This window comes from Tachysurus fulvidraco, chromosome 24 (genome assembly GCF_022655615.1).
Source record: "Tachysurus fulvidraco isolate hzauxx_2018 chromosome 24, HZAU_PFXX_2.0, whole genome shotgun sequence".
NCBI lineage: Eukaryota > Metazoa > Chordata > Actinopteri > Siluriformes > Bagridae > Tachysurus > Tachysurus fulvidraco.
In genome coordinates, this window is record NC_062541.1 from 18,524,265 (window position 1) to 18,538,888 (window position 14,624).

A 14,624-nucleotide genomic window follows, 5' to 3' on the forward strand; every position below is an offset into this window, starting at 1 on the left:
TGTGTGTGAATACGGTGTGTGTGTGAATACGGTGTGTGTGAATACAGTGTGTGTGTGAATACAGTGTGTGTGTGTGTGAATACGGTGTGTGTGTGTAAATACAGTGTGTGTGTGTGAATACAGTGTGTGTGTGTGAATACAGTGTGTGTGTGTGAATACAGTGTGTGTGTGAATACAGTGTGTGTGTGAATACGGTGTGTGTGTGAATACAGTGTGTGTGTGAATACAGTGTGTGTGTGAATACGGTGTGTGTGTGTGAATACGGTGTGTGTGTGTGAATACGGTGTGTGTGTGAATACAGTGTGTGTGTGAATACGGTGTGTGTGAATACAGTGTGTGTGAATACGGTGTGTGTGTGTGAATACGGTGTGTGTGTGAATACGGTGTGTGTGAATACAGTGTGTGTGTGAATACGGTGTGTGTGAATACAGTGTGTGTGTGTGAATACGGTGTGTGTGTGAATACGGTGTGTGTGAATACAGTGTGTGTGTGTGAATACGGTGTGTGTGTGAATACGGTGTGTGTGAATACAGTGTGTGTGTGTGTGAATACGGTGTGTGTGTGAATACGGTGTGTGTGAATACAGTGTGTGTGTGAATACGGTGTGTGTGAATACGGTTTGTGTGTGAATACGATGTGTGTGAATACGGTGTGTGTGTGAATATGGTGTGTGTGTGAATACGGTGTGTGTGTGAATATGGTGTGTGTGAATACAGTGTGTGTGTGTGAATACGGTGTGTGTGAATACAGTGTGTGTGTGAATACGGTGTGTGTGTGAATACGGTGTGTGTGTGAATACGGTGTGTGTGAATACGGTGTGTGTGAATACAGTGTGTGTGTGAATACGGTGTGTGTGAATACGGTGTGTGTGTGTGAATACGATGTGTGTGAATACGGTGTGTGTGTGAATATGGTGTGTGTGTGAATACGGTGTGTGTGTGAATATGGTGTGTGTGAATACAGTGTGTGTGTGAATACGGTGTGTGTGAATACAGTGTGTGTGTGAATACGGTGTGTGTGTGAATACGGTGTGTGTGAATACAGTGTGTGTGTGAATACAGTGTGTGTGTGTGTGAATACGGTGTGTGTGTGTAAATACAGTGTGTGTGTGTGAATACAGTGTGTGTGTGTGAATACAGTGTGTGTGTGTGAATACAGTGTGTGTGTGAATACAGTGTGTGTGTGAATACGGTGTGTGTGTGAATACAGTGTGTGTGTGAATACAGTGTGTGTGTGAATACGGTGTGTGTGTGTGAATACGGTGTGTGTGTGTGAATACGGTGTGTGTGTGAATACAGTGTGTGTGTGAATACGGTGTGTGTGAATACAGTGTGTGTGAATACGGTGTGTGTGTGTGAATACGGTGTGTGTGTGAATACGGTGTGTGTGAATACAGTGTGTGTGTGAATACGGTGTGTGTGAATACAGTGTGTGTGTGTGAATACGGTGTGTGTGTGAATACGGTGTGTGTGAATACAGTGTGTGTGTGTGAATACGGTTTGTGTGTGAATACGATGTGTGTGAATACGGTGTGTGTGTGAATATGGTGTGTGTGTGAATACGGTGTGTGTGTGAATATGGTGTGTGTGAATACAGTGTGTGTGTGTGAATACGGTGTGTGTGAATACGGTTTGTGTGTGAATACGATGTGTGTGAATACGGTGTGTGTGTGAATATGGTGTGTGTGTGAATACGGTGTGTGTGTGAATACGGTGTGTGTGAATACAGTGTGTGTGTGAATACGGTGTGTGTGTGAATACGGTGTGTGTGTGAATACGGTGTGTGTGAATACGGTGTGTGTGTGAATACAGTGTGTGTGTGAATACGGTGTGTGTGAATACGGTGTGTGTGAATACGGTGTGTGTGAATACGGTGTGTGTGAATACGGTGTGTGAGGACGGTGAAGGGGGAGAGCTGTCTGACTTTATTAAGGAGACTCTGTGAATCCTGCAATAATAAAGTCACTGTTTGGTGAAAGCTGAACATATAAAGAAACTTTTGTTGACTTTCTGTGTGTTTTCTAACAGACTGTTCTGAGCGTAAGGCAAACTAAACTTCAACTAGAAAGTAAAGCTGAAATGACAATAAGAGCTAAACATAACAAGTGTATGCCTGTTGCAGTGCAGGACACACCCAGGTGGATTCTCTCAGCTTCAGATGGATATGGAGTAAGATTTAATCCCATTATAGGATGGTGTAAATACAGTGCAGGGACAGCGGCACCACACAAGCTTTACTGCAGCTTCAGTCTCATCGTAACTTCTGGGCTAAAACAGAGAGCTTTTTTCTTCATGTATTCTTTTGAATCTCCTTTTGCACATTTGACTTGATTATGATTTCTGTGGTGTTTGTGCTCCAATGCTCAGAGAAATCGCTCTTACCTTGCATGACATTCCGTCAGCTGCCAGTGTGCTCCTCTGTGGGACCTGGTACACATCCTGGCTGGGGGGTACTTGATAGATGCCCTGGGTTTGGCACCCCTGGGTGGGCTGGTACATTCCCTGGGGGGTTCTGGGGCTCTGCTGCTGATGGGCCAGGTTTGGTGACACTGAGGGAGTGGATGCCATATTGCCCTCGGAGGTGGGCGTAATGAGGAGCTTGAGGCGATTTCCTGGAGCGATGCCCTGGCGCCCGTGCAGCGAGCAGAGCCACCAGCCTTCCAGACCGCCCGTGTTCTGCTCAATCACTGTCAGGATGTCACCTTTGCGAAACGCCAGCTCCTCTGGAGACTCAGGCATGTTGTCGTACAGTGCCTTCGCCATCTGGTTCTGCAGGGGTAAGAACAAGTGGAAGGGAATTTATATCTAATCTGCATTTACTTCCTTATTACGTTATATGTACAAATTCTGAACATTAAAAGTCTCCAGTCCATATAAGTTCCTCACAGCTTTAGGAGTCACATGCTATAAATCCATAGCAGTTAGTATTCAATAGACCTAGTCTCTAATGTCACACAGTACTTTAAAATGGGACAATTAGCTTCACAAAGTCTTGATTTAATGAGAGAAATAACAAGCACTGATTAATGAACTTCATCTGTGCAACTGCATACATATTTAAAAACCAACATATTTATTTGTCCATAACTGACCTAAAAAACAAAGCCTATCTTCACAGATGGAATTTCAGATGAAACTCTTGGAGTGAAGGCTTGTATTGTGAAACGTGTGAACCTCTTTGCCCAGCCTTCGTTATCTAACGTCAGATATGTGCTAATGTGTCATGCCTGTTGTCATGGTCTCACACAAGCACTTTGCATAACAATCACTTGCTCAGAAAGACGTCTGGGAGTTTCAGCGTGACCCTGAAGGTCAACACCAACCAATAGCAGCATTAATGTCAGTGTGTCTCACACAGCTAGACAAAGTAAACGCAGACAGTAACCGCTCGCTTGCATTACAATTCATATATGAATACAAGAACTTAGACCTCTCAAAACAAATTGAGGCCTTAGGCTGTACACTTCTTAAACTCTATTATTAAATGTAATGCACACACAGTTCACTATCCAGCTTCTTTATTACAGCATACAAATCTTTTTTAAGAAGCTGCTAGAGAAGAGTGAAAGAAGCGTCTGATCTACACTGAGATGTCTGCTTACGATCTTCACATATGAGACAGATTGAGGAGTCCACGGGACTCGACCACAGTACTCTCAGAGCTCACATTTTTAGAAGATAAGCTGCGAGGCCCTGCCTGCTGACGCTGAGGCCTCCACCACAAAGTTTCAAAATGATTATGCGTGTCGTATGACCAGCATGACACAGGGCAGATGGAGAGATCTCATTTCCTGAAAACAAAATAAAAAAGTCTTCCAGTGAAGCAGATGATTAAACATCAGAACCAGGAACACACTCATCAAATGAAGGATGAAATCACAGAGAGGTGGAACAGAATATCTTCTATCTCTTCTCTTTTTAAAAAAAACAACAACACCCTTTTGCCCATGCCTTTTTTTCTTACTTGGTATTCAACAAGATCACAGAGAGTCATCTCTTGTCTCTGGGCTGCAGGGGAACAGAACCTGGGCAGCAGATTACAGTTGAGTGTCAGTTCTTAATGAACATCCTGTAGAGACACACATTGCAGCCAGCTGCTCAGCTGTATGCTTTTAGTTAGTGTGATCTAAGATGGATGCTATCTGTGTTGTACGTGTTAAAATGCCATCCTTGCTATCATGTGAACTCAACAGTCATTTGGCAAACCAGAAAGTTAGGGCTAGTATAAATATTGAGATGTGTCCTTTAAAAAGAATTATCTAAACATCCTGCTCTCATGTGGCATAAACACCATACACACGGTTTAGAAAGCTGAGCAGTGATGGAGAAACATCTGCAGCACACAGAGTTGTGTGACTTGTGCAGATTAAAGTCAGTCCTTTCACCATCTCCATCTCTGCATGCAGCTGTGAAATGATCACAACAGAACCAAGCCTACAAGAGAAAAATAATCAGATTCCACTTGTAAAAGCCTGCACTCTCTCAGGCGGAAAATACAGAGGTAAGTCTAACCAGGTATCGTACTGCTTCTGTAGAACAGCTGAAAAAAAAGAATCATAAAAAAGATCATGATTTCAGAGCAAACTCTGCCCTCACTATACCTCACTATACCTCACTGTACCTCACTATACCTCACTGTACCTCACTATACATCACTGTACCTCACTGTACCTCACTATACATCACTGTACCTCACTGTACCTCACTATACCTCACTGTACCTCACTATACATCACTGTACCTCACTGTACCTCACTATACATCACTGTACCACACTGTACCACACTGTACCTCACTGTACCTCACTATACCTCACTATACCTCACTGTACCTCACTATACATCACTATACATCACTGTACCTCACTATACATCACTGTACCACACTGTACCTCACTGTAACACACTATACCTCACTATACATCACTGTACCACACTGTACCACACTGTACCTCACTATACATCACTGTACCACACTGTACCTCACTATACATCACTGTACCTCACTGTAACACACTATACCTCACTGTACCTCACTGTACCTCACTATACATCACTGTACCACACTGTACCTCACTATACATCACTGTACCTCACTATACATCACTGTACCTCACTATACATCACTGTACCTCACTGTACCTCACTATACATCACTGTACCTCACTATACATCACTGTACCACACTGTACCTCACTATACATCACTGTACCACACTGTACCTCACTGTAACACACTATACCTCACTGTACCTCACTATACATCACTGTACCTCACTGTACCACACTGTACCACACTGTACCTCACTATACATCACTGTACCTCACTGTACCTCACTATACATCACTGTACCTCACTATACATCACTGTACCTCACTGTACCTCACTATACATCACTGTACCTCACTATACATCACTGTACCACACTGTACCTCACTATACATCAGTGTACCTCACTATACATCACTGTACCTCACTGTACCTCACTATATATCACTGTACCTCACTATACATCACTGTACCTCACTGTACATCACTATACATCACTGTACCTCACTATATATCACTGTACCACACTGTACCTCACTATACATCACTGTACCTCACTGTACCTCACTATACATCACTGTACCTCACTATACATCACTGTACCACACTGTACCTCACTATACATCACTGTACCTCACTATACATCACTGTACCTCACTGTACCACACTGTACCTCACTGTACCACACTGTACCTTACTGTACCTCACTGTAACACACTATACCTCACTGTACCTCACTATACATCACTGTACCTCACTGTACCTCACTGTAACACACTATACCTCACTGTACCTCACTATACATCACTGTACCACACTGTACCTTACTGTACCACACTGTACCTTACTGTACCACACTGTACCTCACTATACATCACTGTACCACACTGTACCTTACTGTACCACACTGTACCTTACTGTACCACACTGTACCACACTATACCTCACTGTACCACACTGTAACACTGTACCACACTGTACCTTACTGTAACACACTGTACCACACTGTACCTTACTGTACCACACTGTACCTCACTGTACCTTACTGTAACACACTGTACCCTACTGTAACACACTGTACCTTACTGTAACACACTGTAACACACTATACCACACTGTACCTTACTGTAACACACTGTAACACACTGTACCTTACTGTAACACACTGTACCACACTGTAACACACTGTACCTTACTGTACCTCACTGTAACACACTATACCTCACTGTACTTCACTATACATCACTGTAACTCACTGTACCACACTGTACCTCACTATACATCACTGTACCACACTGTACCTCACTATACATCACTGTACCTCACTGTACCTCACTATACATCACTGTACCTCACTATACATCACTGTACCTCACTGTACCTCACTATACATCACTGTACCTCACTGTACCTCACTATACATCACTGTACCTCACTATACATCACTGTACCTCACTATATATCACTGTACCACTGTACCTCACTATACATCACTGTACCTCACTATACCTCACTATACATCACTGTACCTCACTGTACCTCACTATACATCACTGTACCACACTGTACCTCACTATACATCACTGTACCTCACTATACATCACTGTACCACACTGTACCTCACTATACATCACTGTACCTCACTATACATCACTGTACCTCACTGTACCACACTGTACCTTACTGTACCACACTGTACCTCACTGTACCACACTGTACCTTACTGTACCTCACTGTAACACACTATACCTCACTGTACCTCACTATACATCACTGTACCTCACTGTACCACACTGTACCTCACTGTAACACACTATACCTCACTGTACCTCAGTATACATCACTGTACCGCACTGTACCTTACTGTATCTCACTGTACCACACTGTACCTTACTGTACCACACTGTACCACACTGTAACACTGTACCACACTGTACCTCACTGTAACACACTGTACCACACTGTACCTTACTGTAACACACTGTACCACACTGTACCTTACTGTACCTCACTGTACCACACTGTACCTTACTGTAACACACTGTAACACACTGTACCTCACTGTACCACACTGTACCTTACTGTACCACACTGTACCTTACTGTACCTCACTGTACCACACTGTACCTTACTGTAACACACTGTACCTCACTGTACCACACTGTACCTTACTGTACCACACTGTAACACTGTACCTCACTGTAACACACTGTACCACACTGTACCTTACTGTAACACACTGTACCACACTGTACCTTACTGTACCTCACTGTACCACACTGTACCTTACTGTAACACACTAACACACTGTACCTCACTGTACCACACTGTACCTTACTGTACCACACTGTACCTTACTGTACCTCACTGTACCACACTGTACCTTACTGTAACACACTGTACCACACTGTACCTTACTGTACCACACTGTACCTCACTGTAACACACTGTACCACACTGTACCTTACTGTACCACACTGTACCTCACTGTAACACACTGTACCACACTGTAACACATTGTACTTCACTGTACCAAAATATACCTCACTGTACCACAATATACCTCACTGTACCCCAATATACCACATTGTACCTCACTGTACCACAATATACCTCACTGTACCCCAATATACCATATTGTACCACACTGTACCCCAATATACGACATTGTACCTCACTGTACCACAATATACCACAGTGTACCTCATTATAACACACTTTACCACACTGTAACACACTGTACCTCAATGTACCTAATTCTAACACACTATACCTCTCTGAGCCTTACTACAAGTAGGCCGTGATAGCCTAGCGGAAAGTGTTGGACCACTGAAAAGGTTATAAGTTTGAATCCCGGGTCCACCAACTGCCACTGCTGGGCCCTTAACCCTCAATTGCTCAGTTGTATAAAATGAGAGAGTGTGTGTGTGTGTGTGTGTGTGTGTGTGTGTGTGTGTGTGTGTGTGTGTGTGTGTGTGTGTGTGTGTGAGTGTGTGTGTGTGTGTGTGTGTGTGTGTGTGTGTGAATGTAAGGGACCAGTGAGGGAGATCACTGGGTGAAACCAGCTCTCTGAATAGCTGTTGTTCTCACCATGGAGAATGTAGAATGCCTGGAGAGAAGTGCTCTTTATGCCCAGTGTGACACACACACACACCACACACACACACACACACACACACACACACACACACACACACACACACACACACACACAATGAGGTAAGACTCTTCTTTTCGAGACAAGGTTCTACCCCAATATAAAACCTTCACAAATAAAAGGATGTGGACATTATTAAATACATCCAATCACTTATCTCCACAGCAGCAAGTTTCAGTACCCCCCCCCACACACACACTATTTACCAAGTCCCTTCCTCTCAGTTTCCATTTATTCTTTTTCTTTCCACAACCCCCACCCACTGTACTCCTTTGCTTTCAGAACAACATTTGCCTTCCTCTCTCTCTCTCTCTCTCTCTCTCTCTCTCTCTCTCTCTCTCTCTCTCTCTCTCTCTCTGTATATATATATACAGAGATAGAGAGAGAGAGAGAGAGAGAGAGAGAGAAAGAGAGAGAGACAAAGGGAAAGGAGGAAAAAAGAATCCCAGAACATTGGTTCGCCTAACTACTCTTCGTTGTGGTCATGAAGCTATTTCTACCACGATTATGCAAGCATGAACAGAGGTGGTGTGAGTGGCGAGTGGCTGAGAATGAGTGTGTGTGTGTGTGTGTGTGTTGTGGGGGTGGGGGCCTCTCTCTTAGTGAAGGGAAAACTTGTCAGAACATTCTAAAGTCCAGCAGATGTCATGCTGCAACGAGCTATAAAGCATAAATCCCGACTCTAAAGTCACCCTGGCTGTTAAAGAGTTGGAGGCCTTGGTGCCTGTAGGGATTAAGAGCTGGCAGGAAGAATCTCACTGCACACCTGTGCACCTGCTGGAGATCATATGAGCACAGTGTGAACTGCAGCTGACCTCTGTGGACCGTGGGAAGCTGTGGTTCCACTGGAGAACCTTCTAAGAACCAGTTTGCCTTTCCATCAGTTAGAGAGCATCACAGCGCCGAGTGTGACGTCACTGTATACGTGTCACGTTACACAGCAACGTTAGCGCAGCAGCAACAAACACAACAACAACAATGGTGGATGTTACTTTACTGTTAATGCTCATGACTTTGTGAACCTACATTAACACCCAAACGCGGCGAATCCGACGTGTACGTGCGGCTCTGTGTAATCTGTATAAACGGAGGTTGTGATGGAGAAAGTACTTAACGTTATTTTATCATTAACACTGAAAAAAGTTAGCCTTAGCATGTAGCTACCTACTATCATGTGTGCTGATAACTGATCATATTGTAGTAAAGTAAAAGTGTATTAAACATTAGTATACTTAAGGTACGTTATCAAATGCACTAACGGTATCCCCACCCACAGCCCCGCCCACAGCCCCTAACACAAGCAGTTCTTAAGTCTAGACCAGCGACATTTTGGTGCTACTTAAGAACCACTTTTCCTGGTTCAGTGCCGGTGCGTTGGCGGTCGAAATAGAAAGAACTGGTTCTAAATTAGGCTCCGAACCTGCACTCAAACTGCCTCGGTGGTAAAGGGGCATACGTGATCATGTTTTCTGGTTCCCCATGAAGGCTATTATCTGATTGGTTCTCCATACTGCATGTATGTGCACTTCCATACAAGGTTTAAGATTGGATGAGACTGAAAGAAGACAGTGCCAGATATCTGGATTGTAAAGACCACCTTTTCTTGGTCTTGGTAATAAGATGTGTATCTAAGTCACAAGCCACTGCACAATTTCTTACATCGCACTGTTCTAACAGCCATCCAAGCAGAGAGCATTTATTAGGTACTTCATAGTGTTAAACCTGCTCACATTAGACTGCAGTGCCGAGTCACTCATTATTCAGCCCTGATATTCACATTTCATCTGAACATCAATCCTGTGCTCTGTGTTTTCTTTGGTTTCTTTCCACAGATCCAACAGCTGATAAAGATGAATGAATGAATCAGGGAATGAACCAAACCTTACAGTTACAACTACAATTCTGACTAATGTCAAGGGCTGGAGCCTCGAGTGAAATGGTGAGAGCAACACAGTCCAGTCCAGGGATGAGTGTGTAAACATGAAAAGGGTGATGACTGAGCTGTTTTGCACTGAGCCTGAAAGAACTAGTATTTTAGGTTTGGAAGCATTTGTTTGCCTGATGACACAGAGCCCAAAGCACATACATCTATTAACAAATCTTCAAGATTCTTTTTTTCTTCAACAGAGAAAGAGAGAGAGAGAGAGAGCAAGAGAGAGAGATAGAGAGAAAGAGAGAGATAGAGAGAGAGAGTGAGAGAGAGAGAAAGAGAGAGAGATAGAGAGAGAGAGGGAGAGAGGGACAGAGAGAGATACAGAAAGAGAGAGAGAAAGGGAGAAATAGATAGAAAGAGAGAGAAAGAGAGATAGATAGATAGATAGATAGATAGATAGATAAAGAGAGAGAGAGAGAGAGAGAGAGAGAGAGACAGACATGCTACAGTACAGTAAAAGAAAGCAAACCTAAGCTAAACCCTTCATCTCCTGCCAACTACCCCACATTCTCCAGATAGTGTGAAGCAGACAAAGGCATTCCATTCATCAGCAGCTCAGGCCTCACACCATAGTAGGAAGTGAAGCTTCCCATCCCCTCTGAAGCCAATGGAAATGAAAGGGTCCTCCTCCTCCTCCTCCTCCTCCCTAGCATGAAGATCCAGACCCCACATTCTTCACGCTGTGTTTCCAGGCACTGGAGTGTCTAGGGTTTTAGACTTCAGATGGAGGTGACATTACACTATTTGTGTAGTTGGTTTAGAAATTCAGTGATTTTGCTGGATATATCTAAAACACTACACAGACTACTGAAATCTCTTAGCTGTAGTCTATTGTGTGATGTAGTCTCTCTGGGACAAGATGTGAGCGGGCTGACGGGTCATGATCCCAAATCTACTGCATTCTTTTCATAGAAAGTGAAATTTTATTCCACAGACAGAGCATCACTCAGGAGCTGAGACAATCTACAGCCTTTTCTGCTCCACAAGACTCAGTGTCACCTCCAATAGTCTCATTACTTATCTCCATCTCCACAGCTGGAGGATATGTACTTACTGCACCAGGACTTATAATCACAGAGAAGAGAAGAGAAGAGAAGAGAAGAGAAGAGAAGAGAAGAGAAGAGAAGAGAAGAGAAGAGATAAGAAGAGAAGAGAAGAGAAGAGAAGAGAAGAGATAAGAAGAGAAGAGAAGAGAAGAGAAGAGATAAGAAGAGAAGAGAAGAGAAGAGAAGAGATAAGAAGAGAAGAGAAGAGAAGAGATAAGAAGAGAAGAGAAGAGATAAGAAGAGAAGAGAAGAGGAGAAGAGAAGAGATTAGAAGAGAAGAGAAGAGAAGAGATTAGAAGAGAAGAGAAGAGAAGAGGAGAAGAGAAGAGATTAGAAGAGAAGAGAAGAGAAGAGAAGAGAAGAGAAGAGAAGAGAAGAGAAGAGAAGAGAAGAGATGTGAGGGTTTCAGAAACAACCAATTTTCTGCAGATCACTTATGATAAACTTACACACTACACTCACTTCTATACTGTTATACACACAGTACTACACACAGGTCTACACACAGTACTACACACAGTACTACACACAGTACTACACTCACTTCTATACTGTTATACACACAGTACTACACACAGTACTACACACAGTACTACACACAGTACTACACACACTTCTATGCTGTTATACACACAGTACTACACACAGTACTACACACAGTACTACACACAGTACTACACACACTTCTATGCTGTTATACACACAGTACTACACACAGTACTACACACAGTACTACACACAGTACTACACACACTTCTATGCTGTTATACACACAGTACTACACACAGTACTACACACAGTACTACACACAGTACTACACACAGTACTACACACACTTCTATGCTGTTATACACACAGTACTACACACAGTACTACACACAGTACTACACACAGTACTACACACAGTACTACACACACTTCTATGCTGTTATACACACAGTACTACACACACTTCTATGCTGTTATACACACAGTACTACACACAGTACTACACACAGTACTACACACAGTACTACACTCACTTCTATGCTGTTATACACACAGTACTACACACAGTACTACACACAGTACTACACACAGTACTACACACACTTCTATGCTGTTATACACACAGTACTACACACAGTACTACACACAGTACTACACACAGTACTACACACACTTCTATGCTGTTATACACACAGTACTACACACACTTCTATGCTGTTATACACACAGTACTACACACAGTACTACACACAGTACTACACACAGTACTACACACAGTACTACACACAGTACTACACTCACTTCTATGCTGTTATACACACAGTACTACACACAGTACTACACACAGTACTACACACAGTACTACACACAGTACTACACTCACTTCTATGCTGTTATACACACAGTACTACACACAGTACTACACACAGGTCTACACACAGTACTACACACAGTACTACACACAGTACTACACTCACTTCTATACTGTTATACACACAGTACTACACACAGGTCTACACACAGTACTACACACAGGTCTACACACAGTACTACACACAGGTCTACACACAGTACTACACACAGGTCTACACACAGGTCTACACACAGTACTACACACAGGTCTACACACAGTACTACACACAGTACTACACACAGTACTACACACAGGTCTACACACAGTACTACACACAGGTCTACACACAGTACTACACACAGGTCTACACACAGTACTACACACAGGTCTACACACAGTACTACACACAGGTCTACACACAGTACTACACACAGGTCTACACACAGGTCTACACACAGTACTACACACAGGTCTACACACAGGTCTACACACAGTACTACACACAGGTCTACACACAGGTCTACACACAGTACTACACACAGGTCTACACACAGTACTACACACAGTACTACACACAGGTCTACACACAGTACTACACACAGGTCTACACACAGTACTACACACAGTACTACACACAGGTCTACACACAGTACTACACACAGTACTACACACAGGTCTACACACAGTACTACACACAGTACTACACACAGGTCTACACACAGTACTACACACAGGTCTACACACAGGTCTACACACAGTACTACACACAGGTCTACACACAGTACTACACACAGTACTACACACAGGTCTACACACAGGTCTACACACAGTACTACACACAGGTCTACACACAGTACTACACACAGTACTACACACAGGTCTACACACAGGTCTACACACAGTACTACACACAGGTCTACACACAGTACTACACACAGGTCTACACACAGTACTACACACAGTACTACACACAGGTCTACACACAGTACTACACACAGTACTACACACAGGTCTACACACAGTACTACACACAGGTCTACACACAGTACTACACACAGTACTACACACAGTACTACACACAGGTCTACACACAGGTCTACACACAGTACTACACACAGGTCTACACACAGGTCTACACACAGTACTACACACAGGTTACCACACAGGTACTACACACAGGGTCTACACACAGTACTACACACAGTACTACACACAGGTCTACACACAGTACTACACACAGGTCTACACACAGTTCTACACACAGTACTACACACAGGTCTACACACAGGTCTACACACAGTACTACACACAGGTCTACACACAGGTCTACACACAGGTCTACACACAGTACTACACACAGTACTACACACAGGTCTACACACAGGTCTACACACAGTACTACACACAGGTCTACACACAGTACTACACACAGTACTACACACAGGTCTACACACAGGTCTACACACAGGTCTACACACAGTACTACACACAGTCTACACACGTACTACCACAGGTACTAACACACAGTACTACACACAGGTCTACACACCACGGTCTACACACAGTACTACACACAGGTACTACACACAGGTCTACACAACAGTACTACACACAGTACTACACACAGGTCCTACAACACCGGTTCTACACACACAGTAATACACACAGGTCTACACACAGGTCTACACACACCTCCCAGTACTACACACAGGTCTTAACAACAGGTCTAACACAGGTACTACCCACAGGTACTCACACCAGTACTACAACACAGGTCTACACAACAGGTCTACACACAGTACTACACACAGGTCTATACACAGGTAACACCAGTACTACACTACAGTCTACACACAGGTACTACACACAGGTACTACACCACACAGTACTACACACAGGTCTACACACAGGTCTACACACAGTACTACACACAGTACTACACACAGGTCTACACACAGTACTACACACAGTACTACACACAGGTCTACACACAGGTCTACACACAGTACTACACACAGGTCTACACACAGTACTACACACAGGTCTACACACAGTACTACACACAGGTCTACACACAGTACTACACACAGGTCTACACA

General features: G+C 43.5%; 1 protein-coding gene across 6 annotated transcripts in view; it reads right to left on the bottom strand.

Moving 5' to 3' along the window:
- Nucleotides 1-14,624, bottom strand: part of nedd9 (neural precursor cell expressed, developmentally down-regulated 9) — a 34,599-nt gene that overhangs the window by 10,931 nt on the left and 9,044 nt on the right. For 5 of the 6 annotated variants that reach the window (XM_047808029.1, XM_027144399.2, XM_027144398.2 and 2 more), the window contains one exon: nucleotides 2,382-2,768. In XM_047808029.1, coding sequence (XP_047663985.1) covers nucleotides 2,382-2,762 — 381 coding nt within the window. In that variant the 5' untranslated portion in view covers nucleotides 2,763-2,768. Of the gene's footprint in view, nucleotides 1-2,381; nucleotides 2,769-3,666; nucleotides 3,791-14,624 lie in introns of those variants that run through there. The other variant, XM_027144401.2, reaches the window with a different exon arrangement.